This window comes from Phalacrocorax carbo, chromosome 1, assembly GCF_963921805.1.
Source record: "Phalacrocorax carbo chromosome 1, bPhaCar2.1, whole genome shotgun sequence".
NCBI classification, from domain to species: domain Eukaryota; kingdom Metazoa; phylum Chordata; class Aves; order Suliformes; family Phalacrocoracidae; genus Phalacrocorax; species Phalacrocorax carbo.
The window spans coordinates 215,052,517-215,079,963 of NC_087513.1; the positions used below are offsets into that span (position 1 = coordinate 215,052,517).

At 42.9% G+C, this 27,447-nt stretch overlaps 1 protein-coding gene across 1 annotated transcript in view; it reads right to left on the reverse strand.

The window, feature by feature from the left end:
• EMSY (EMSY transcriptional repressor, BRCA2 interacting) overlaps positions 1–20,970 on the reverse strand; it is a 40,863-nt gene extending 19,893 nt beyond the window's left edge. The window contains 9 exon segments of the mRNA XM_064441529.1: positions 500–790; positions 3,046–3,319; positions 7,827–8,086; positions 11,492–11,644; positions 12,772–12,947; positions 15,280–15,354; positions 15,992–16,091; positions 19,573–19,681; positions 20,818–20,970. Coding sequence (XP_064297599.1) covers positions 500–790; positions 3,046–3,319; positions 7,827–8,086; positions 11,492–11,644; positions 12,772–12,947; positions 15,280–15,354; positions 15,992–16,091; positions 19,573–19,642 — 1,399 coding nt within the window. The 5' untranslated portion in view covers positions 19,643–19,681; positions 20,818–20,970.
• Between the last annotated feature and the right edge of the window lie 6,477 nt (positions 20,971–27,447).

Sequence of the window (27,447 nt, forward strand, 5' to 3'; positions counted from 1 at the left end):
AAAAAAAATCCAATCCAACTTCAAGTCTCAGATCTAATTGTATTTGCTTTGACAAGTACCTCAAAAGTAGGTTTTGATTTCTGGACTCAAGAAAAGAATTAAAACATGGATTAACTTCTTTTTCCAGCTGATACGGTTGAACAGCTCTTGGATCTTCAGAAAACTGGTGTCTTCCAGGTTGCAAATCATGTTACTTTTGAAGATATTTACATACCTTTCAGTCTCTAAAGATAAAACATTTATTCCTAAAGCATGGCCTGTATACCTGAACCAAACAAGAGTGAAAGAACCAAATTCTTCAATTACTGTTAGCTGAAAACCTTAAGACATCCTTGACTATCTACTTACATCCAGGTTTAATGCCAAATCCTGTACTCAAGTAATTATGCCTTAATGATAGCTCCCCACGCACATTTTGGGACACAATTCTGCTCTACTTTCTTGAGCTGTGGTTAGACCTCAGCAATCAGCAATATGACCCAAGATTAACTCCAACTACCTGATTCCTGTTTGATCTGAATGGTGGGCTTGATGCCAGGTGGCAACTGAGATTGCTGTGGCTGCTGCTGAGCTACCGAAGACTGCACCAGCTGCTGCTGCTGCTGCTGCTGTTGCTGCTGCTGCTGTTGCTGCTGCTGCTGCTGGGCCTGTTGTATTTGGTGCAGTTGCTGTTTGGGGGACTGCTGATGCTGTTTGGGAAACTGTGCTAAGATCTGAGTTGGATTCCCAACCAAACCTTTTGGGGAAGGTAGTCTGGTAGAGGCAACTTTAATTGCCGATGTAGACACACCTGTGAAAGAGTAAATGGTTTAAGATTGAACAGTGCAACACGGAAGAAAAATATTACAATTTCTTATACTTTTGCATTTAAACTGCTTTTACTACTGCAAGATGCATAGATATACATGAGTAAAAAAAAAGCTCCCATGTAACAGAAGCGCAAGGGAGTTTTATACAGATTTTCAGCGGGCAGCAGAACAGCAGCTAATGGAAAGACCACAATTCCAGTCCACTTCCTGCACCTCTTGTAGTACGACTAATTCACAAATATTTTCAAAGCCTGATTTTTAAGCTTCAAGAAAGCAAAATATTTATAGTGAAAATCATGACTACAAAAAGTTAGGATATGAGGATGACAAATATCAAAACCATTAATATTAGAAGGGAGTACCTGTTAGTGAGAGCAATGTTGTTTTTAGAGAATCAATCAAGTAATGGTATGTAATATAGAAAACTGTGGAACACACATTTTTTCTGCTGATAGGTTAGGTGATCTTACAAGTAATAATGTGACTAAAACAAGTTTGCAGCAAGATAGAAAGGCAAAGTTCCCAAACAAATCTTAATACTTATTTCTGTCATTCCCTTACATAGTTGTCACAATATTACCAAGAAAATTTGGCTTCATCAATAATTCTAAACTGCACATCCATAAGCACCAAGAAAGACAAGCAAAGTCCATGTCTTATGACGGCAGTTTTTAACCAAGTGCCAGCTGTAGTGGAAAACAGAAAGAAAATCTCCTCTCTTATTTCTCTACATTTACAGATGGCAGCGATAATGATAGAAATCATCATAAACTACAATTCTGGCAACCTAAATAAGCAACCCTTTTCTCACTGCATCATCTAAGATGGTTTCTCCATTTCCTTGGTCAGCTGTTTTCATACATGAATTTAACTTTCTTCACATTTGGAGTGATTATCAGTTTATGTCACAAAATGTTTCACCAGCATCTTCTGTAATGACACCACTAGCCTTGGAAAAAAAACCTGTTACAGATATTCCGTCTAATATAATTTAGAATTATAGCCTCTTCCATGATCAAACCCACATAAAAACGCACAGTTCAAACAATATGAAGTTCTGCTGGAAGCCCCTGTGCTCTCTAGATTAACATCTTCAGGACCTGATTAGTAGAAGCAATATGGAAGGCAAAATACCTCCTCAGCCTTGATTTGGTTGCCCAACTTTTTGTGGAATGGAACAATTATGGAAAATATGGATTACAAAATACTGCCACTGGATACTTGTCATTGTCAGGCACAGTGTTTTTCAAGTGCTGCTCACTGAGTCCCTTCCAAATGTTAGCTGGTGGCTGCGGAGCTGAATCAGTCAAGCTAGCGTACATAGTGGGAATTAGAAATCAGAAACCTTGGGATCTTAATCCAGGCCCAATCAGATCTTAATTTTTAAGGACTTGAAAACTGACGTGCTGATAAAATACACAGCTAAAAACGTGTAAACACTTCTCTTTCAGACATTTCAGAATTGCCATCAAGATTAGTTACCACAGGAAATATTCTAAAGACTAGGCACGTCAAGCATAAGTTGTATTGATTTGCTGTTAACTTTGTGTGTTTTTGTAAATCGGGTTTTAAGAGAAGCAACCACCTTCAAATATTGGAAACATCCATTTTGCATGCATCTGACAGTTCTCAAAGCCAGTCGTTTTGAGGCTACAGCGTTTTAACGCTGCAAGTAAAATCTTTTCAAAATAAAAAAAGCTATGCCGCATCATCTCACCACATTCTCTTTAAAAAGAGGATCTGCACATTAATTGTCAAAGTAAAGAGGGGAAGAGTTCAACAAGAACAACCGTGGAGTATCTTGGATTAGCTTCACCAGTAGACTTCTTTCATATTTCTTTTCAGCGGTGCCCAACGCCAGGCCAAGGGGCCACGGGCACAAGCTGGAACACGGGAAGTTCCACCTGAACATGAGGACAAACCCCTTTGCTGTGCGGGTGCCAGAGCAGGGGCACAGGCTGCCCAGAGAGGCTGTGGGGTCCCTTCCCTGGAAACATTCACCCCCCGCCTGGACGCGGCCCTGTGCCCCTGCTCTGGGGGTGCCTGCTCCAGCAGGGGGTGGGACGGGGTGAGCTCCAGAGGGCCCTTCCAGCCCCCACCAGTCTGGGATTCTGTGATATCTCCTGTGCTTTACTCATCATATGTAAACATACAGCGCCCTCCCCTATGCTATTCTCAACACAAAGTGCAATTCATAAGTGAAAGAGCTTTAATAAACATGAAGTTCTAGCCATACCTTGTGCTACTGTTGACATAACCACTGACGGTGTTGATGATACCACAGCAGTCACGGCAATAGTGTTTGCAGTACAGGAGGGTGTGGAGCAGCTACTGCTGCTGCTGCTACTGACCAGAGAGGACTGCGAAGCAGTTATAACCACTGGCTGCTTTTGAGTAGTTGAGGCAATGACTGATGTTGGGACAAGTTTCGTAACTGCTGCATAATTGTGGGACTTTGAAAGGATGTTGGGTACAAAAGTTGAGCTTGGAGAGGTGGTTACTATTATCACCTGAAAGAAGAAAAAACAACAACAAGAAATTCATTTGTTCTTCGCTTTTATTTAAAAGCATAAAATTTCAGTAACATACCTGTCTATAAGTATTTAGTTTTAGGGACACGTGTTTATTAAGAGTGTCATATTCACATTTGTTGGCAACAAAAAATTTCAATTAGTTTGAAGAAGTGGTGACACATTTCCTTAAAATCAGAAGGGTTTTGTTTGTTTGGGGTTTTTTTTGGAAAACAATTACTAATTAAAGTAGAATCATCTCATGTCTGAAGGCAAACAGAGAGGAATGAACTGCTTGGCTTTGTTAAACTGGGCCAGGAAGCCTGAAGCCCATTTTAAAATGGAACTGAAGGAATTTCAAGCAAGTTTTAAGTGCCGTTCCCAAACCTTGCATATACATCAAGAAACGGCAATGAGAGAATAGATGATTTTTTTTTTCTCTTTAACAATTAACAAGCAGTTGCTGAGTCAGTAATGGGAAATAGTTTTGATCCACAAGGCTATAAACAATCAGTATTTCATCAGTGAAAAACCTGGTTTAAAACAGTTTCTGCTTTAATTAGTGCTCTCAGTAACAAGAAATTCTTTATCTGTCTGAAAACCATTTGTCTAAAGACAATAAACATTACCCCTAGAGCGAGTTACAATTACAACGCCATGAATCTGATCTGACACAGAAAAACACAGAATTCATTATAACATTGGAAGAGGTCTGTTCTTATGCAACTGACCTAGAAAACTAAGCATTTCTTAAGTACTGAATATGAGGACTGTTTATGTAGAGATTCCTTTTATTCTGCTCATCTGCATCTCCTTGTACTTACAAACACACAGCACAGAAATACAACATATTTTCAGTTTACCATGCAAGAACATTGAGAAACTGTTTTAATAACGCAATTGTCCCCACAAAAAATTCATTTATTAAACCTTTGGAAAGTAAAACTTATTAATGATTTGGTGTAACAAAAGCAGATAGAAAAAAAGGTACAGGAGGAGTAAAGAAAACCTGGGTCAACTCAAAGCAGAAGTCTTACACTAGTAGCCAAGGACTACTGAAAACTTGCCTGATAAAGAAATATGATAATGGCACTAGAAACAGACTTAAGTGACAGATCAAGCAGTTAGAGAGTGAGTTTAGAATTATTTTGGTTTGGGTTTTGGTTTTTTTTTCAATTAAAAAAAAAAGATAACCACATGGATGGAATAGAAGCAGCAAATTTCACCACCATGACTGCCTCTGACTCTCCTTCCCTCTGAGTGCTTAGTTTTATGGTCCCTGCTACTTAGCTAAACCTTTGATATCTCGCTCTGAGGAAAACCAAAACCTTTCTACCTCCGTGAGCTACAGCAGGTTGACCACACCTGACTGTTGCCTGCAGGACAAGGTTTCCACATCTACTGCTCTACCGCTTTAGTGCATTCCCTGGGGAGAACATTTTCTCTACGTCACTCATTTTTGACTTCTGCCTAACCTTTATTTAATCAGGTCACCCTTCTGAAATTGCTCTTAGGCTACGACCACACAGACGAGATGAACACAACACAGCTTGGTTCTTGTACAAGGCTTGCAGGTGGGGAGATGCTACAACATGCCTCTGGAGTTTTATCCTGTTTCTTAAGTAGTCAGTTAACACTAGAAATACTTCCCAGGTGTTTGAATTTTAGGGCCAGCTCTATTCCACCTAGGATAACTAATTTAGGAATACAAAGGACAACTTACAGTTAAAAAAGGGGGATTATTCACACTAAACTTCCTACATAATCCATAGTGCAACAGGGCAAGCCCAGCGTCTCAACCAAGCACGCATAGATATGCAGGATGAATCTGGGCATAATCACAACTCCTGAACACCCTTGTTCTTCGTTCAGATACAGAGGTAAAACCATCAGTCCAGGTTTATCACTTAATAACACTATTTAATCATGCAAGGAAAAAAGCTTGTAAAGCATTATAGTTCAACAATGACTGCTGTCCTGTGAGTAAGCAGGTTTGGGTCTCTTTATTCGGTTTCTTCTTTCAAAAGTAACACAGCAGAACAAAGTTCAGTGATCTTCATGTATGAAGTATACCCAGAAAACAGAATTTTGGGGTAAAAAATTAGAAGTATTAAAGCTCAAACCACAACAATTATACTTTTGAGATACTATTTTCTCATATATGTTGAAATTATCAAAGTAACCTCATCGTGGGTACCAAAACTGCATCACAGCATCTACAGCAGAAGACTGCCTGATTCATTAAAAGAAAAAAAAAGTTGCATTTTTGCTGTTGTTGATTTTAATTAAGGTAAAAAACTAACTCCTAACATACCTTGATGTTAGTCCCGTCAGCTCTATTTTGAGAGACGGCAAAACCTAGTCCCTGCAGAAATAAAGCCACTGACTGCCAGAAGCTTCACTAGCTAGATTCCTTCTGTGTCCTAGACAGAGGACTTAATTATAAGAGAATCCAGAGATTGGAGCTGTGACATTATTAGTTGTTACGACAAATCTTCCTCCAACCTACTAAAATGTCAAAACAATTCAGAAAGCTGGCATGCAGAAATGAAGAATTTCATTCATATCCAACAATCTCACTCCTATCCAACAGCACTTGTTTAAAACAGTGCATTTCCAATTTCAGTCTAACAAGCCTGACATTTCATTTAAAAACTACTAAAAGGGATTTCTCCCACCAAAATGATCCAGTTACGTATTTTGGCATATCTAAATCCAACAAAAGAGGGCAGTGTGACAAGTTCAGACACAAACGCGATTATACCTCCCTAATGACACACGCGATGATTTTCCTATCGTTGCAGATGAAGAAGTGTGTCAAATAATACTATATAAAGCAAACCCTAAAACGCCCATAACAAGCAATAACGCCCATAACAAATGTCATAACAAGCAGAGGCACAACTGCAGAAAAGACCCTATCAACAGTCCATTCTCTTCCTTTTGGAGATTTCACACACTCTGTCTTTAACGACCACAATATGTAACACTGAATACAGCACTACAGACGTTTAAGGCAAGAAATTTCTTCCTGCACAAAGGACGAGCCTAACAAGAGCCAGAAGATGGGTAGGTTAAGCTCTATCCCAGCTGTGGATTTGCTGCATTGAACGCAGGACATTTTATTTGATGGTTTATGCTCACTCACAAATTTCTATACGTGTATTCAGAGATGAAATTTGATTAAGGACACTGTTATAGAACAGTGAGTCAAATGAAAACATCAAAGAGCTCTGAAGTGGGAAAAGGCCAGAAAGCAAGTTCTTTATTGCACGTTACTTCAGCTAATCTTCCTTGCTTTTAAAGTTTCTAAAAAAACTCGGGACATGGGAACTCTGCTAATCCAAACAGAGTCATAAAACAATTAAGACGACTAATAGAACAAAACCGTGTGAAGGTTTGAGCTCAATAGTCGAACCCTCACAGTTGGAAAAAATGCTTGTTAGTGGCCAGCCTGCCATCAGTCTGTCGGTATCAAGGCCAAATTAATTCCACAGAGCACCGCCCCCTCCCAAGTCTGCCTTAATTAATAACCGTACCAAGAATGAACTTGGTCTGAGCCATTAATCTTTTTTTAAAATCTTAAGAACAAAAGAGTAGACACACCTGAAATGCTTCCTAAAGCATGGGAAAATAGTCATGCCATAGATTAGGCACCTAAAAATGAGTCCAATACCAAATTTCAACCTGGAAAGCCTTTTCCACACACTGCATTCTGCTGAAAGCTGGGCACACCCGGCTGAAATAACGCAGCTGATTTCGATCACTGTAGCACTGTTAATGTATTATGAGAAATGGCACACTAGTACTGAAAGAAAAATAAAGCCCCCCAGCCTTTGATCAGCTCCAAGAATAAGCTTTATAGACCCAAAAAAAATCTAGTCTCTAGACAACAGGCTTGGCAAGGGAAAGCCCGTGCCACCTCTCCTGGAATTCCAGCACTGCAAAGAATAATTATAAATAAGGAAAATAGAAATAAGAAAGATTACCTTTGACCAATAGTTGTTACCATCTGAAGGCTGTTCAGTGGCCTATGTGATCCAGTTCTCAGTGGACTAGTGTCCATATCACAAAACCCAACACCACAAATGGTACTAACTGGCAACCTTGTTGGCAGTCTCACCAGAGAGGCCAAGAATTGAATGGGCATGGAGACTGAATCCCCTCTCATCCCTAGAAGTGGTCCCTTCAGGTCAGGGTTGAGGCACATTGGTGGGGCAGTCTGGGGGAAGCTTGCACTCCCGCTGCCTGTGCTGTACCTGTTCTGTGGATAAAAAGAGGGCTTCAGTCTCCACGGCTGTCAATCCAGGTCCTTTCACACACAGGTGAACTAAATTCATACAAGAGTTTGGTTTTCTCTTTGTTCGTTTTAAAGAGGGGTTACCTTATCCCCAGTGCAATCCTTAAAAAACAGCTAGACAGTTCATAGAAAGGAAGAGTCAAACATCGCATCTTATTCATTGATAAAACCAGAATAAAGTAACATTTGGCAGCTTCCCCCACATACCTTCTGTGTTGTCGTGTTTGTTGTCTGTGTTGAGGGCTTAGTGAAGGTTATTTTCACAGGCGACATGTGTGGTGGTAAGGAGTTGGCAATGCTCTGCATTATATTACTCATCTTGGGGCTGCCACTTACAGGCACTGTGATAGTTTTAGTGACAGGAGTCACTGCCTTTGGGACTTCTTTCAGGAGAACAGGGGAAGAACTAGATGAATTCGTTCGCCGTCTTTTGCGGGGCTTTTCGTCATCATCTGAGCAGCTGACACCTGGAAAAGAAGTACTTTTTCTAAATTATATTTCCCCCATCTGCGGCTCTCAGTGCTTTCTAAAACACAACAAACTTCCTGAGCCTTATACCCATTTTCATATAAGACCAAAAGAAACAGAGGACAAATGACATCTTATGGCCACAACTAACCTGTATCACACCACAGAAGGTCTCAGTCCTTGATATAAACCACACTTACAGTGCCGTAAGGCAAAGAAACAACACCCCCAAAACCCAAATGATTCAGTTACTGGGTTACTCCATTCAGTTTAAGAGATTAAAAGAACGTAAGAGCCAGTCCAGGGATTTCATTCTGCCTCCAGAAATTGGACTACCAAGACCACGCACACAGGGGTTCGAGATAACGCCACGCACATCTCAGTTGAGAACTTTACACTGCACTGCTGGTGGTGGTGGTGCTGATTTTGTTTACAGCAGCTGGACTACTGAGGTTTATCTTCCTGTAGTCTTCTCCGATTTCAACCTTCACACCTGCTTTCATGCCATGCTTATCATTACAACACCCTTCTCCCTTTCGCCTCAACACAGCATCTTGAGATCCCTCCTTTTTTTTTTTATGACACACCTTCAACTGTGAAGGTCATACCTCACTGAAGGTTATCAGCTTCTGCCTTGCTCGGTGTGGTTTGTGCAACTGGCACCTAATACATAATCATGAAAAAAGAAGTCTGGCCTCAAAGGAGTTTATTCTTCCTCACAATCATCTACTGCACACATATTAAAAAAAAAATCTGCTGCCAATATTCAACTGAGCAAAGGAAAACAGCATGATCAATGGATCTTAAATCCATATGAAGCTTTCCAAAGTAGACAATAGGTTCACAAATTGGTATACATTAGAGAAAGACACAGTTTAATAACCTTGAAAATCTCTTTATGCTATTGGTAGCATTTATGCTTACCCCCTTAGCCAGTGATAAACAATTAAAAAGAAAAAAAAAAAAAAGAGATAAGCCGAAAAGACGCAAGCCTCCCTAGGCAGAACAAGACTGAAGATCTTGTTCCATATGCCTGGGGCTTAAAAACAAAAAACACTGTCATGGCAAAAAGCTGGTAACCCAAACAGACTTGGTTGGCAGTCAGTCTCTAATTAGGGTCAAGATCTAATTATGGTCAATGTCTAATTGGAATAACTAAATAGTCTGGCATTCGAAAAGTGAAGACGCAGGAATTAACATGGACAAGAAAGCGCCCAGTAGCCCAGCAAGTGATTTCTGAAAAATGGGGTTCTCTTATGTAGTACGTAGCATGAGTACCGGCTCATTTGCAGGTACACTTCAGAAGGCCGACAGTCGTATCCACACAAAGGTGGGAAACTGAACGAGAGGAAAGAAGCAAAGGCTCTATTTTAAGTTTGCTTTGAACTCCAAAAAATAGTTTGAGCTGGCTGTAGCAGTACAGACGAAGCGCGGATCTGCGAGTCCGGATTTCAAAGCTCTAATCAACAATTCACTTTATGGCCCTGAACAAGCCTAGGGTTGATCTCCAGCTATAAAGCAGAGATTTGATTACATGACTTTAAGGTCTATTATGAACAGGCTTTTAAGTATTGCTCTGAGTGCACTATGCAAACGTATAACTGTGAGGTCACTGATCATACTGAAAATGTGCAGGAGTTTCAGAATCTATCTGAAACAAAAAACTGTACACGGCCAGGATGTTGGGACACAGCTGTTATTTTGGTGGGTCACCAAGAAATACTGAAGAGAAAGCTATTTGTCTGCGGTCCTCATCCACAGAAAGAAAACCCAAACCAACACAGAAGAAAGAAAGCAAGATTAAACTAGCAGAACATTATTTTATGTTAAGTACAGCCCATTTCATCTCCTGTTTCACTGCTGGGGTTCTGTAAGAATGTCATTCCTGTAACTTCGTGTTAGGAACTGCATTGGCACCAAGTTCTCCACAAGCATTCAGCTAAAAGGTAATACAGCTCGACTGTAGCTCACACTTGACAAGCAAGGAAGCAGAGGCACGGAGGGGTTAATGGCTCAATCAGACTGTGACTCGGAGGAGGTCACACAACAGATTAGTGGCAAAGTCACAACTATAACTCAGGCCTCCTGAGTTTGTCCTTAAGGTTTGTTAAAACTCAGGTGACTGACATGACACGTTCTGGAAGACATGTGATTCCTTTAAAAAAAAAGAACAAAACGAAGCACGGGAATGGGGGAAAAAATGAAATCTAGGGGTGGCAGAATAAAAATGAGAATGCTTCATCCCTCTGTCATGTGTCTAGACTGGTTTTATACTCATCACCATGTAATAATTCAACAGAAGCCTCGGTTTTTTAAGAGGTTAAGAACATTTTTCCCTGAATCTTTAAACTAAAGCTGAGTGATTAGCGCATTAAATCAGAAAAATTAAAAATCTTAATGTAATGGGGTCCGTGGGTTGATATAGCCATTAAAGATTGTGGTTTGCAGGCAACATTATATTTCTGTACAATGTGATGTTTCTGACCAGCTAAAAGTTTATACAAACGTGCACATGTAGCATAAAGATTAAAATATCTTTTAAAATATTAAAGGTATCCACAGCAAGCATAAAAATAGCACTTATCAACTCCACTATGAATCTTTGTCACCTGTGTTTTGATAAACACCACATAAGGACAGGAGAAAACATGTTTAATTATTAGTTAATTAGAACTATCTTTGATGAGCTGGGCATATGTATGATGACATGCTCCGCTTTTAGAACTAGATGATTTATTAGCCAAAGAAAGAAGTGGGGGTGGCAAGAAAAAAAGGCTGTTTCTAGACATTATGCCCTGGATTTCCAAATTTAAATACATGAAGATGGGTATCTGGTGGGATTTCATATGGAGTTCTCAGAGTCACCCAGGAATTCAAGCCTCACAAAGATTTGCTTCCAAATCAATCACAAAATGGCCAGACACAGTTAATGTAACCATATAAATGCTTGCCAAACTACTGTATTCTAAAAAAGTCTAGCTCAGCTGTGAAAGTGGAAACAAGGGACCTTTTCTAACTCAAATAAGTGACTACTAAGCATTACTTAAGCAGAAGGAAGAGCGAAGTCCTTGCAGAAGCAACCAGCAGAGCCACCTTAAAAACAAGTTCTGAACAAGCTGAATTAGATATCCACCGATATACAGAAATTCCTATATTTTCAAAATACTCTTCACTCTTATTGTCCTTGCCATTACTGCTCCCTGCAGCATTTTACAGTGAGTGGATTTATCCTGAACATAATTTCTCTGAAAAAGGGAAGCAATAAATTAGTTCTTTAGAGTAAACAAAGGCATGAAGGCATTAAATGACTTGCCCAAGGTCAGAGTGTTTAACTCTGTCCATGCTTCAGCCACAAGACTGTCCCTTTCTTTCCCTTTTGTTAACCAGTTGCTAGGTTCACTTACTTTTGACGTAAACAGTACTTCCACTTGGCAAGACGACTACATTGGAGGCTGGACTGGCGGGTCTGGGGGACTTCACTGTTGCTACACTGCCACTTGGAACAGGGGTAGATGTTGGGGTTGAAGTGGTACTTGTGTAGGAATAGCAAACCACCACTGAAGAGGAGAAAAGACACCTTCCATATAACTGAAGTGCAGAATCCCATTATTCTATCACTACTTTAACAATTGAAATGGAAGCCAAAGACTTATTGGGTCATTATCCACATCTTTGCCTCTGCAATCCTGTTACAGTTCAATACTCCCCCGTTTGACCTAAGCACGGCCAGGGAATTAATGGCCTTCAAAGACAACATAGAAATCTAACCTCCCCTCCTCCCACCCCCAGAAATCTGTGCTGCCCATTCTAGAGTTTTGATTTGTATTAATCTGATGTTTTACTTTACATTTTGTTATTTTTCAGTCTAGCATTAAGTCAATATTTTGATCTTTTTGCTTTTCTGTAAAGTACCGTATCTAGATCGGTAACTTGATAGAAAATAGCTAGTGCCTCTCCTCAACGGAACATCAGCTGAAGAAACCAAACTATTCCCTCAGTAATGAACAATCGGCTTTTTTTAAACTACTCCTTATAAGTAATAGCACAACCATCCAGAATTTCTCATAAAACCAGAAGAAAACAGCCTGTTTCAAGAAGCGTTACACATTCTCTAGCTGCATGAAGCACAATTTGAGCCTATTCAGCCAAGTTAGACGGAATGTGTACTAGCATTATTTAAAAGGCACAGGGGAAGGAGAAGGAAGTCTTTAACGTGTTACCTAAGTATATTTAATCTCAAGTAAAAAAAAAACAAACACCCCAACAAAATATACTTGATTTTCACCAAAACCTACTTGCATCCTTAAAATAAAGTGTTCTAAAACATCTTTCATCACTTACAGAACTTTACAAAATCTTTAGCCATCGGTCCAAGTTTCTATAGTTTACAGAACTTAACAAGTTCACCAGTGAATTTCCCCCTCATTTTCTGGCAATTTGGTTTTCTTTTTAATTTCAGTTGCTAGTGTGCTAACACAAAGCTGTCACATTTATGGTAAAGATGCTGCAAAGGTATCTTTTAAAAGAAAAGAAATTCTCTGCATATTCCTATGAATACTGTGCAATAAGAATTGTTCAGATTTTTTTTAAAATATCTAACACTTAGAATCTAAGATAACGATTGATACCATGACATTATTTCTATATTCCCACAGATTGCAGTAGAATCCCGGCTTTCTCTCACCTTCTTTGTTTCCAGTTTCTGCAGGAACTGGAAGAGATGCGTTGTGCTGAACAGCTGCATTGGCAACAGCATTAGCGGTAACAGTAAAAGCTGTTTGTGGAACAAGCCGTGGCATCAGCGGCACCAGTCGACGACCTTCTATAGACCATTCGGAAGAGCTATTTGGTCCAGACATACTGAAGAGAAATGCACATTCTGTAAGTGTTCTGCCAAGTTTCCAAAATAGTCAGTACTCTTATTTGAGCGCCTTTTTTCGACACCGAAAGTCTAAAAGGCAGTTTCTAGAGACATACTAGAGGAATAATCTTCAACTTTCTTCACTTCATGAAAGCCCTTACATTTTTCCCACCTGATGCAGAAATCCTCCCACAGAAAGCTTAAAGAGTTGCTGCTTCTTTTACTGTTTTGTTTTACAGAGCCCTTGAAGAGCCAGAGGTCTGTGGATGGCACGGTCAAACCCGCCGTATTAGATTAGCTATTATTCAGGTAGAGTTGGTACAATCTTTACTTTTGGATGACAAAAACACCTAGACATCCAACAGATTTCATAGACTACTGAAAACAATTATGTTACCAGGAAAAACCCTTGGCTTCTAATGCAAATCTTGTTCTACCTGAACAGAAAAGTTTCTCAGACTTATTAAAGCAGTCCCAAACCAGGTGACAGGCCATTAAACGATGTAAATACACCCTGTGCACCTTCCTCAACAGAAACCAGCCTGCTACTCTCATTTTCTCTTAACCTTAGTACTTACACACAAACCGAATGGTTCCAAAAAATGCTGTTCTTATCTAGATGGAGAAGTGTTTCTGTTTATGACTGTTCCACGTGAGTCATTTGTCAAACCAGCAAAACCAAACGGCAAATTATTTTTCAATGCTGTTACGTTCTTAAGCAAATCAACCCATTTAATATATCAATATATTCCGAAAAACAACTTCTCACATGAACTATTGCAAGTTACGGCAAAAGCTACCACAAATTAGTTTATAAAATGCAGAGGGGATCTGTATCTCCTGCTACGCTTCAGCGTTCTTCATACATATTCATACAATATAAGCAGAGCTACATCAGCTGAGGCAAAAATAAATTTTTAAAATCAAGAATAAGACTACAAATGTTGCGTACTGCAAAGCTAGCAAAGTCAGCTTTCCTAATGAGTTAGCGAATTATTTAAATCAAATATCGTACTACCGATCATCACTTACAAAGAATTACCACGGGGAAAAATAAAGAGATGCAGCACCTCACAGCTGCACCTTGTCTGGATTAGGATACCTTATCCGCCTGAGGTTCAACACCTCAGGACAAACTTTATGCTTGTTCTATAAAATGCTAAAAACAGAATTACTACTTAAAAAGGAAACTTGATTTGACGAATCCTGACTTGGCAATTAAATGCTTATTTTTCATTACTTTTTCTCCTTTCTTTAAAGAAGTGTAAGGAACTTCGCTGTTTCTGTTTGGTAAAAAGCCTGTTTCTAACTCTTTAAACTTGAACTTTAAAACACTAAAACGTTAAATGTCCTTCTGCAGCACTAAAGCAGTACGCTGATGCTGGCGAGTCTCAGAGCAGACAGTCGCTATCTCCAAGCAGCCTGCTAGTTGTACAATTTCCTTCTTTTGTCCCCATAACACCTGAACCACAGGAGTCAGAAATCAATGGTCATGGCACAGAAAAAGAAAGAAAAATACCGACACTGACGATCCAGCTCTTAACAGTAAGACTGTTAAGTAACTATCAAAGATACGTAAGCACTCGCCCTCTTGCTCCTTTCTACCTCTCAAAGTCACGTGGAGCTTGTGAAAGCAAACGAAAGGAGGAACCAGCCCAGTTGATGCCAGCACAGCAGCTGCATCGAGCAGAGATCAGTGGACACTGATGTCATCGGTTAGCTTGCTGCAGTTTTTTTTCACTCTTGCCATTTCCCCCCCCCACCTCTCTGCTGAAACACTGTTTTCCACTAATCTCCGTCACCTCTTTCCCTCCCTTTGTCTTTCTACGTAGTTAACTCCCTCTCAATATAGCCTTTCCAAACAGATTTAAATAAAAGTAATGTAATAAATGTAATAAATTAATGTAATAAATAAATGTATTTAATGATATGTAATTATATGTAATTAATAAATGTAATAAATGTAATAAAAGTAATGGTAAAACAAAAAAATAATAAAGCAAACACGTTTGTCCTGCTTATGGATTTCTCTACTTTCTCTACTGCCTGTTTCTTCTGGTCTGTCTTACAGAAAGCTCTTGATGACAAAAGACTGTTCTTACATTGTAGAGTGAATGGGATGCCTTCAGATCCAAAATGCAACAGTACTAAATATCTGCTTCTAGTTCCCTGATGTAAATCTGATACAGTAATTCCTTCATCCATACGCTGTTCTAACTACTGTTCTTTAAAACACCCTCAATCTTCAAAGTTCTATCACTCGGTTAAGGCATAATGGATTCTTCCAAAGTGTACCTTTGGAAGTCACGTAGAAAATTACCTATAACTTACTTGTGTGCAATAGTCGTTAGTCGTTCATCATTTACTGCTCTCCGAACTTCAGCGCGATGTCGCTCCGTTGAAATACTATTAAAAAAATAGCAATATATTTTAGTCAGACGGAGACATGAACATTTATCTAAAACTTCTAGCTAAAATGAAACTTATGAATAATCCACTCAAGAGACAGAAGGGAAGAGGCATTTACATTTAAGAGATTGTCACTTAACTTCTATCACAGTGAGAAAGAACGAATGTATTATTGTTCAAAAATATTGCTGAAGAATAAAAAGAACATTACTGTTCATAGGGTAGCCCTGCAGAACAGCTAGAATCCAACCTCCTAATGAAAGCAATACCTTTCAAGCACACGATAGAAAAATTTGCACAGAGCAAGCAGCATTCTTAATGTAACTTGGGCCCAAAGACCTTGAAGTCCTACCTTGACGAAACTCCACGCGAGCGTACACTCACGGGTGAGCTGTAACGATTCTAACCCCCAGTATCCCCCCAAAACACCCACAGAACGGTAAAGCTCCAACCACAGCAGCACAGCTGTTTCCCTTACTGAAAACTCAAAGCAGAATAGGAATCCAACCTCCACAGGATGGAGAACTATTTCTCTAAACTACGATTTGCTTTATGATACTAGCGATAGAAAAAGCGCACAATACCTTAAAAGAAAACAGGTCAATGGTTCATATTTTAAAAAAGTCAGGGTTACCTAAGCACTTTAGAGAGTTCTCCAAGAAGATCCTTCTTCTCTTTCGTAAGGTCTCCCTGTGCACGTAAGGCACTGATGACACCTGCATATGCCTCCAGTTCTGAAGAATTAGAGCAAACAGTATTTCTATTTAATGCTCGCAGCAAAGCGGGGAAAAAAAGAAGTTATTGTCGGTATTACTGGCAGTATTCTATTAATTTTCATAATCATTACAAGGAACATGTCTTCCCATTATTTAGAGCTTTTGAAAAGACACTGATTATTTAGAACGCTCTCAGTCAATTACTCTGCAGCACACCGCTTTTCTATGGAACAATTGTATCATCACTGAGGATTATCTAGTTTATAAACCCAACTGAATATTTCAAGCTTTCTCTGAGCTGACAGGTCAACCAGAAAGCTTGACGAGACAGCCCCCAAATTTAGAGAGTAGCTCAGAATTCTCTAGAAACAGGAGAAGAAAATCTTTAAAACATATCATAATTAAAAGTTCCGTGGAAAAGCTTGGCTTGAAAAAGAAATACACTATCAAAAGAGCAACTTATTTTTTCGTAATGCTTCTCCTTAATTAGCACTGAGAACATCAGCTCTAGTTTGTTAAAAACGATCATCGTAATCTTTTATGCCCATTTACTTGATATGTACAACTGCTTGAACCTGAAAAGAATGCAACACACTGAATTAAACCTGCTCAACACAAAAGGAACGATCCGGCCGTTCTTAAACGTAGAGCCATCACGAACATTAACTCACAAAAATACAACTCTGATTTAACGTAAATTTTTAATTCCAGGTGACCCAGGTAACTCTCATGCCATCAGGGTTTTATAAAAAGATAATAGTTAAGTTAAAGGCTACTGAAACTTCCCAATTTTATCCTGCTATGCAGGGTGAAGATACACCTAGTGCAAATCACGGAGTCTGCCAAAGAATGACTTGCTATTCTAAGCTTAGCACGGTTCAAGGGAACGTTACTGAAACTCCTGCTTTAACTCAGAAATACAAATTCTTTCGATATTTACATAGGTGCCTTTCGGCAGCCAACCAAAGCAAGCCCACAACAGATCCCAGTTAACCAAACTCAAGAATAAAAGGGGCAGGCCAAAACCCAACACCTCCGAAGTTTGCAGCCAAAGAAAGACTGATGCTATTCTGAAAAGCTTTCAGATTAGGATTCCAAAGAGCTAATTTACAAATCAAATCAAGGAATTGTGCTGAAAAGAAGTCCTGCTCCCCTGTCCTGATTAAGCAGACAAAACACAAAGCAGAGTGCTTTGGTTAACTAAGCAGCCTGCACAGGGATGCCGAGTGACCTACAGAAGCATTTAGAGCTTCAGTTACAAAACACTTGCTAATTAATGCAATGGTTATTACTAATATCAACATTTATTTAGACAACCATGTTACAATATTTAAGATACTAATTATTTTCAACTGTTAACATAAAGTAATTCTCAGATACGACCATATAATTATTTAGCAAGGCTAGATTTCTTTTTTTTTTATTTCTGCAGTTTTAATAGAGATCCTCTACACTAGAGCTTTAAAAACGCACGTTTTTAGAACTAGTAAAGATTACAGAACAGCTACAACGAGCTTCCTCACCCTGATGTCTACGTAGCAATCACTAACCGGTGCACTCTCTTTCCAACACAAAACCCATCAAACGGCCAAACCAGGTTTCACAAATAAATCTCATCGTTTCAGGTGCAAGGTGCTACCCCACCATCCCCTTATTCCGTTACGAACCACGAACGCCGCAGAGCGAGGCTAGGTATTGCACACCTCAGGATGCATTTCAGCCTCACCTACACCATCGCATTTCACTCATTACGGATTAACCAAGTAAGATGTTGGGCTGAGAGGTGGAAAAGTGGGACTCTGTAAAGCAGATGCTTAGTGCTGGATATGACTGTTAGAGAGCTATTCGCTCCCATTGCCTGTGCTCCTTCCCCCTCCACTCTTGTGGTGTGTTTATTTAAACTGAGAGCTTCCCTACCCTAGAAGAGACACGGCTGCTGGAGGCTGTGATCGTGTTCCGCTGGCAGGGCCCCCTTGCGGGGACACAGCTCATGCCAGCAGGAAAAAAAAAAAAGATTTTTAAATTTTTTTTATTTTTTTTTCCTGTCAGCCTAGGTTATGTCATTGAAAGAGGTGTAGCTGCAGTTCTGTTTGGCTCAGCTGCACCAGCAGGGTTCTGCCAGCGCACCGCCGTCAGCTGGGCTGGGAAGTTGGGTTTTTTTTTTTTTTTTTCCATGCTCCTAGCCAGCAGAGCTACGTTAACAAAATTTAGTAGCACAGATCCGGTCCAAATCTTTCGGCATCCTGCACCTTCTCCTCATTTTCGTACTTCTTGAGCCTCGCTTAAGACCTAGGGCCGTCACCTTAATGGACGTACAGCTTAGTTGCGATGTCGAGTGCAACATCTGCGTCACGAGAACACAAATCCCAGGCTCCCAAGAAATTAACTAAAAAGGGCAAAGTGAGGGAAAATAAATTCTCAACTCTCAGAAAATAAAGCGGATGGCTTCATAATGTCAAGAACCTTGGCAGAGTTAAGAAGTACAGCACATCATCTTTTAACATTCAAGTAAAAGAAGAAGAAAAGCTGTGCCTTGACTGTCACAGGAAGTTAGAGGCAGTCTCAACTTTCTTCCTGACATCATCTCTTCGATCAAGCTCCTCAGAAGAAAGTCTGAAAAGAAGTCTAAGGTTTTTTGCCTTCTAACACTACATATAATTTAATTGGCAAAAAATCCTTAACTAAATAAAGAGAAATTCAGCTCTAAGAACTCAAAAACAACTGTGCAAGATGCCATCAACAGTCTAACAAAGGACTCTCTCTCCTGTGGGAGCCAAAAGTGGATGCGAGGAAAGAGCAAGGATTTGTTTATTACCTTCCAAATTACAAAAGCATGTCTCCTCATACACATGTATTTACAAGAACAGAGCACAAAAAAAAGTCTCTCAATATATATCTATTGGGCAGGGGTCTCAGATACCGAAATACATTTGAAGCAACACAGAAAACTCCTGTTGTTATGGCAGTTAAAAAGAAAACATTGTTTTCACACTTCCCTGATAACTTGTGTAACTGCAAATCACAAACCATCAAAAATTTTTTTAAATCCTGTTTCAACTCTTCACAATAGTACCTTTACTACTTGAACTCAGTCCCACCGTGTCAATTAAACCAAGGTTCCATGTCTTTTTCGTACAGAAAGGTGTCTAATACAAAACTGAAAGACAAACGAAGAGCCTCCTCTCACAGAGTACCCCGCTGCACATTAATAGTTGTAAAAATAGCAGCAATGCAACACCTCAATATCGAGGCAGAGATGGACCAGGATGTCAAGAGATTCTACCAAACCAGACCAATTCTGCTCTATTCATTTTGCTCAGGCAGAGAGCATCTGCCAAACATCATTTTAAGCCAGGGCTGTCAAACCAATGACACATGCAAAATGCAGGAAATGACTTGTAAGTTGCCTGTAGACATATTAAAGTATTTAATGGAAGCAGCAGGCAGGCAAATCTTAAAAGGGCAAACATACAGACCCACAAATTGTATCTTACTGTACCCAGTTTGCGAAGGATCCTCTTGCATTCATCTCTGCTGAGATCCAGAAGCGTTGGCCACACCACAGGCATCTTCCCCTTGTGTTTGTGCTCCCACAGAGCTCAGCCTCGCTGAAAAAAAGGAATATAAATGCGGTAAGTGCAAGTCCATCGCTTATCGATTTCCCAAGCCGATTAATGTAAACTCTCCTCAGCCTGCTCACAACTCCACTGGCACGTTCGCTCCCATCCCTGCTCCAACCTTTGTAATGGCATGCTTTGCCATGCAGGAATTCAGCAGTTTCACAAGGGCACGGACTTCCTACACTCCCTCGCTCAGATCCGTCACCCAAACCTTCTTACCGAGTTTCCCATCTCCTTCTCAAACCCCTGTTTTTCTTACGCCGAAACGCTCTCCGAATTGATGTTCAAGTCTCCTCCCTCTCTTTATGCACAGAGCACCTATTATAAGAACTCTTCCAGCTAACCGCACGCCCCCCCCTTCCCCCCGGGGAATGCATTTAGCACTAGCCTATTATATGACAGAATTACAAAAACACCGTGAAAATTTGCTTTCCACGTACCGACGCCAGCCCGCCCCCCCCCCCCCCCCCCCCCCCCCAAAACCCAAACACGGGAACACCCCCCCCCTCCCGATCGCATCGCGGCGAGATTCCGGGGGTGGCGGGGAAGGAGGGCGCACCTCCCCTCGTTGCAATGAGGATAATAAAGGAAAAAGAGAAGCCAGAGGGGAACGGGGGAAGCCCGTCGGTGCCAGCCCGCGGCCGCGCCACCTCCCCCGGGCAGGGAACGGCGGGGAAAGGGATGGGGAGGGGGGGAAGTGGGCACCGGGAACAAAAGCCCCGGCGCCGTCGCAGCTTCCAAAGCGGGGCTGGGAGGAGGGAGGGTCTCCCACAAGGAGCAGCCGCCTCCCGGGGCCTCCCCCGTTCCTCGATGCGGGGCAGCGGCGGGAGGAAGGACCCCGCCGGGGTCGGGGGCGGCCGCCCCCAGGGCCCCGCCGGCGGGAGGGAGAGAGGGAGGGAGGGAAGGAGCGGGCGGCGGCCGCTTCCCCGCGCCGTGCGGAGGGGCGGCGGCGGAGGCCTGCAGGCGGGGGACCAGGCACTGCCCGCGGGGCCCGGGGTCGTGACAGGGCCGGGGGGTGGGGGAACGGCGGGCCGTCGCCGTCCGGGGAAGGGGAGCTGCCCCTCTCCCCGAGGGGGAGAGCCCCGGGGCAAGGCGGGGAAGCGCTGCTGAAGAGCGGGACCCACCTGCCCGGCCGTGCCTGGCACATCGAAAGGCTCCTCAGCGGCGACAGGACCCTTCCTTCCCCCCCACCTCCCGGTGCCGCTCTCCGGTTTGTTTAGCGGCGGCGGCGGCGGCGCCGCTTCCCGGGGCCAAGATGGCGGCGGGACGCACTGCCCATGCGCGGCCGCCGCGGAGCACGCCGGGAGTTGTAGTCCCCGCCGCCGCGGGCGAGATAGGAGATGGGCGAAGCGGGAGGCAAGATGGCGCAGTCGTGCGCCCACTGCGCATGCGCACAGGCGCAGGGAAGCCTGGGAGTTGTAGTCCTCATGGCGTTTGTCTACGCGGTGGGAAGCGGCGCCGGCCGTCCCGCCATGGCCCGGCGGCCGAGTACGGGCGGCAAGAGGGGACAAAAACCGATGCGCGTTGTCCGTCTGGCTGGCGCGCGCTGTACCGGCGTGAAACCTCTGCGAGCGCGGCGTGGTTTAAACGCACCCCACACACCCCTAAACTTTAGGCATTAACGGCTGACCTCCGCTTCTGCAAAGCAATCTGGCAGCGTTGACATCAGCCCTGACGTCATTTGGCCGTTGCCAGCTTTCTGACTTGAAACCGGCACCGGTTACGGGCGGCGCTGCGTAGGGCTGTAGTCACCGCGCTTCTGTGCAAACAATAAAAGTCGTAAAATCCACGCCTTAAAGCCGCGCTCACGACCGTTTCGGGGCATTTTTTTGCTCCTTGCGGTAATTCCTCAGGGAGCAGAGCAACCACCTACCCCCAAAAACCGCCAGCACCGATTTCGGAGCCCTGGGCCCGGCAGCTATTTTATATATAGCAGCGGTTATAACTTTTTTTTTTTTCCTGCAGATTTCCAAGAACAGCAGTAATTCTCTCTCTGCCAAAGTCTGTAGATCAGATTAGAAATAGAAAAGACAATATCTCTCGGGTGCAGCTGAAGCTTAAAAACAATGCATCTGTTCGTGGCTGCGTGTTGCTGCAAGAGGGCAAAAAAAAAAAAAAGATCCATAAAACCATCTGCAAGGCAATCGCTGGAAAATCACGCTAAAGCCCCTTCAGGATGAGCTGTTGCTATCGGGTCTCCATCTCACGGGGCTTCATTTTTGCTGCAGGCACTTGTTTTCCACGCTTCATCTTGCACGCTCTCTGATTTTGCAAAGCAAACAGGCGCCCTGGGGCCGGACAGTTTGATGAAGAGGAGGGCAGGGCTCCTCCTTATTCTGCTCTCTCCCAGAAAAATCTTGGTTTATAGTTTGGTTTCAAAATGCCAGAACCAGCTGGATGTTTGCTGAGGTGAAGACAAGGCGGATGGATGGTGTGCGTGGAATCGCAACACCTACTTCCAGATCTGCGAGGGCTGTTATTTCCACCTGACGGTACATGACAATGTTTCTTCCCTGTGATCGTTGATGAACGTTTTCTCACTTGCAACTTCCTATTGTTCTTCACAGCAGTATAAATCCCAAATACTGGAAAACAATTATCCTGAACGGTAAAGGCGAGCTAGAACAATTTTCCTTCTTTTTTATTTTTAATGCCTTCCTAAACAAGAACCAGCTGAAGGCAAGTAGCACCATCTCTGCAGAATATTACCTAATAAAAATAAACATCCTCAGTTATGCAGAAAACCTGAGGAAGATGCAGACCGGGTTAGTGCAAGAAGTTGAAGTTTTGCTTTGCAGATCAGAGCCACCACCGCGAACTGACGTGGAAATGCCTTTTGGTTGGATTACTCTGGGCAGTCGGAACAGGCAGGGCAGCCTCTCCGCATCCCAGAATTAAATAACCTTTTTGAGGTTTTTTTGTCAGTTGTAACTGTGATGCTCTAGCAGAGTATCGGCTTTATTGCATCTGAGGTGTTTAACAGCTGGCCCTTTTATTTGTAGAATAAATCATTCTGTGAGCAAGAAACTACCAAAACTCTCTTTTTTTTAAAGAAAATTTATCTAAGGTGGAGATTTTAGCTAAATATTTTATTTGAGTTTGTGTGTTTATTAATGCACTCCGTTGCCACACACGCTCTCCAGTTATATCTCTGCAGCTTGGAGAGAGCACAAATACATGTTCTCAGCTCTGCTCAGCAGCTATATTTGTTAAACTTCATTAGATCAATATTTTTTTTTTAGATTTTTTTTTCCCCCAATGTGGATGAAACTAGCCAACGGGATCAAAAGCGCTTATGGGCAAGGTGGACAGGCACACACTGACACTCACGGACATGCATATGTATGTGCTCAAGAGAAGGGTATACGCTTCATTTCCTTCGGCACACAGAACAGGAGAGAGATGTAAAAAATGAAGTGTCTGAAGCTGCAGTTGCTGCGTTTCTGCAGATGTTCTAAGACAGTTTGCAAGAATACTTCTTATTTTTGTTAAGGATGAAGACCCAGACTTGGAAATACATGAGAGAGGCCCAGAAAGTCTTGAAGGCCAAATTCTGCTTGTAGTTATGGCAGCGCCGTTGCCATTTCCTTCAGATTAACCTACAATCAATTCTCTATTACCCATAAAAATGTGAGGGCAGGGATACCACGGACAAAGGAAAAAAAAACCAAATGAGAAGTCCTGAAAAGCATAAGTAATGTGAACCAAGGCCAGAGCTGCGCAGTGGCTGGTCAGTGGGATGGATCCACCGAGGTTGTCCCAGCAGGTGCACCAGAGAGACCTCCGAGCCCAGCAGGCTCTGGGCAGGACGGTCTTCTTGAGTCGAGAGGCACTAACTGGTCCCAGGAGCAGCGCGGATCTTTCCATAAGACTAAATTAAGGTTATCTGGACACAGAAGGACTGCACGCAGCCAGCTTGGATCTTCTACCCTAATCCAGGGAGGTCACCCGAAGGAGGCTGAGACTGGACAGCGGTTCTTTATGTCCAATGAACACAATGTCAAGAGTGTTCCAGTTATATACTAAACAAAATGAAAACAAAGACAATATAGTTTAGGCTTACTTCATTAGTACAGAAACATGGCTACCTGTCCCACAGGTGAAATTTTCTCAGTAAATTCATATAAAATAAACACATTCATTGCGAGTGAAGGAAGAAAACGCCAAATGTGAAACTGCCAGCATTTTTTCTCGCCTTACTTGCCTTCCAGATGTTTATCACTTTCTTAGTTCTCATTACCCGCATCCTCGGACTCTGAGTCATCAGTTAAGGAGCCTCAAAATTAGTTTCTTTCAGCAGTTTCTGACTGTTCACAAAGCAAAACAAGAGAGAAACTTGTCGATAGCAGCAACGTTTTCTCGCTTCCTAATGAGGCAACCCTCAACAGTGTAAAAAAACGACAAGGTAAGAAGTAGTTTGTAATAATCCATTTTATTTTGCAGTTGAGGCAAGCTGAGAACCCACATCATTAAAATAGCTTTAAGCAGTAAATCACTGAATTTTTGTAGCTTGGTGATATTAGGCTGGTACCTTAGCTCTCAAGGTGTTAACCACAGCTCACCGTTAGCTTTCCTGTTACAGGCAGTGGAGATGAAACTGGGGCTTGTCAGGACCTGCCGTATTCTTTGTCTGATGGTGACCCACCTGGAGAGGTGGGCCTGGGAGGACCTCGTGAGGTTCAACAAGGCCAAGTGCAAGGTCCTGCCCCTGGGCCGGGGCCACCCCCGGTACCCACACAGGCTGGGGGATGGGGGATGGAGAGCAGCCCTGCCGAGAAGGGCTTGGGGGTGCTGGGGGTGAAAAGCTGGACACGAGCCGGCAACGTGCGCTCGCAGCCCAGACCCCCACCCGTGCCCGGGGCTGCATCCCCAGCAGCGCGGGCAGCAGGGCGAGGGAGGGGGTGCTGCCCCCCTGCCCCGCTCTGGGAGACCCCCCTGCAGCGCCGCCTCCAGCTCGGGGCTCCTCAGCACGGGACAGACACGGGGCTGTGGGAGCGGGGCCAGAGGGGGCACAGAAATGCTCCGAGGGCTGGAGCCCCTCTGCTGCGAGGCCGGGCTGGGAGAGCTGGGGTTGTTCAGCCTGGGGAAGAGAAGGCTGCGGGGAGACCTTATTGCGGCCTCCCAGGGCTTAAAGGGGGGCTGTGGGAAGGGTGGGGGCGACCTCTTTAGCAAGGCCTGCTGTGACAGGCCAAGGGGGGATGGTTTGAAACTAAAGGAGGGGAGATTTAGACTGGATCTAAGGGAGAAATGTTTTACGCTGAGGGTGGTGAGACACTGGCCCAGGTTGCCCTGAGAGGTGGCCAATGCTCCATCCCTGGACACATCCCAGGTGAGGCTGGACGGGGCTCTGAGCGACCTGATCGAGTAGAAGATGTCCCTGCCCATGGCAGGCGGTCGGGCTAGATGGCCTCTGAAGGTCCCTTCCAATCCAAACCACTCTGTGATTTTAAGGTATCACCTCTCTTGTGGCTCCATTTCCCAATTCTGTAAAGCATGTTAAAAACTAATGACAGATGGTGATACACCAAAGCCACATTATTATTTATAACGGCGTACTGCTGGGATAATGACATACTTTTTAAGAATTTGCTCAATTATATGCATTTCAGCAAAATTTATTCCCCCTTCCAGTAAAGGAAAAAAATAGAGTGACCATCAAGCACTCCTACTTTGTATTATGTTTTCTATGACCTGACATCCTGAGATCTCCCATCAGCTTAAATAACACGATTCTCATCAATTACAGGCACTGGTCTAATTAATTAAACTTTCTGAGCATTTACAGAATAATCTATGTCTCGCCACGCTTCCTTCTATCCCCTAAGACAATGGAAGGGGGAAGACAATGAGCTGTAGCCTGGAAGCATCAGCAGTGAGAGGGCCCAAGGGAGGAGCGGTGATTTTCACGAGGAGAAGGCGATTTGTATGCAGCCCAGGTCACCAGGACAAAGCTGTGCTTCTCAGCTCTTCGGGGGCTCGGAGGAAACGAGCACAGCAGCCTCGCTGCGGCTCTCCCTGGATTATTAACTCCATCTCCACTCACATCACTACAACCTGATTGATACAGACTCTGAAATAATCCTTTTTCTTCAGAGCAGCCTTTCCGGGGTAGAAAAGAAGCACATCAGCTTGGGACTAGATAAGAACCATGCGCAGCTGCTGCAGCTGCCTCTTTTCTGCCATAAACGGTGAATTTTCAGCTTCCAAGAGTCTTACGTTGGTATTTTCAAAAGTAAAATTGAAAACTCAAGGGGGAAAAAACCCCTTATTTGTATCAGCCTGCCAGCGATTGAGAAAAGAAGTAAGAAACCCACCGTGGTTTTCTACTAAGATGAATACAACATTGTAGGGAATTTAAATTTTTAGGAAATTGAAAGATGGTTTAAAGTATCTTCCATGTCTTGTGTAAGAAATAGCCTAGATTCTAACATAATTTAAACAATTTCTTGGTCTTTCTTTGTTTCCGAGTTAAATGGCCTAACCAATGGAGTTTCCACTTCCCTTAGGATGTTATTCAGCAACTCGATATGCTTTCCTGACACAAGCAGCTCTATTTTCATTTCATTCTATCGCCCTCAGACCACTCCTAAACTCTCTCTTCCTCCTCAAACGCTTTCCCCGTCACATTTTTTTCTCCTGGTTAAGATAAGAGCAGAAGCCTCAGCAACGTTTAGGCGCTGGCAGCTTGCCAGAGGAGCCTTTTATATACAGCCTTGTCAGATACAGGGATTGTCACCCAGGACTATTGGTATTTAAATCCATGAAGATAATTCAACTGCTTTCACTGAAGATAGCTTTGTGTTGCCAGTTAATATTTTTCCCCCTATTATGAGCAATACGTATTATATTCAAAACATATATTTATTTTACAGATTGTTACGAGCTTCAGCGCTGAAAAGTACCTAAATTCAGCAAGGCTTAAATCCATCAAAACGCCACCCTGCATCGAGCTGAGCATCTATTTAAACACTTTGCTACGCTGAGGCGAAACCTCGGTTAAGCAACCTCGGATAATGAAAAAAAAAACTTCGTTGTGTCATTCTGCGGCATGTCAAAGAGCAGATTGAAGTCGGTACCCTCTGCAACCTAGGGAGGCACATGCAGGCCTCCATCCTCTTTGTAGCATGCTGTACTGGTGAGGAACGTATAAACTTGCTGGGAAGAAAGCAAAGGCACTTCTCAGAATAGAAAGCGTGGGGCTAAGGCCAAGTTTTAAAGTTATCGCTACATTGTGCAAGTTGCATCCCTATCTATGGTCACATAAGCGGATTTACAAACCACCGGTAAACTCTCCCATACTTCTGCAATTCAGAGAACATACCCCAGATTAGCATGTAGCAGAGTTCAGCCGTGCCAGGACCTGATTTGTGCTGTATTTTAGGGGGGCTTGCATGCTGGAACAGCTTAGCATTGGCACAGGCTGCCCAGAGAGGTGGGGGTCACCATCCCTGGGGGAGTTCAAAACACGTGTAGACGTGGCACTTTGGTACATGGTTTAGGAGGTCTGGGGGTTGGGCTTGATGGTGTTAGAGGTCTCTTCCAACCTCAGCAATTCTATGATTCTCCCTCAAGCTGCACTTCCAACCCATCAACAGTCTGTGTATTGCTGCAAAGTTCGTCAACTTGTCAGTGAATTATCTGCTCCTGATTTTGACTAAATACTTTTACAAGGCTAGATGGGCTCTATAAATGCTGGGGAAGCAAGTGAACGTATCAACTGTAATGGAGGCGTTCAATCCCTGTATGGACACCAG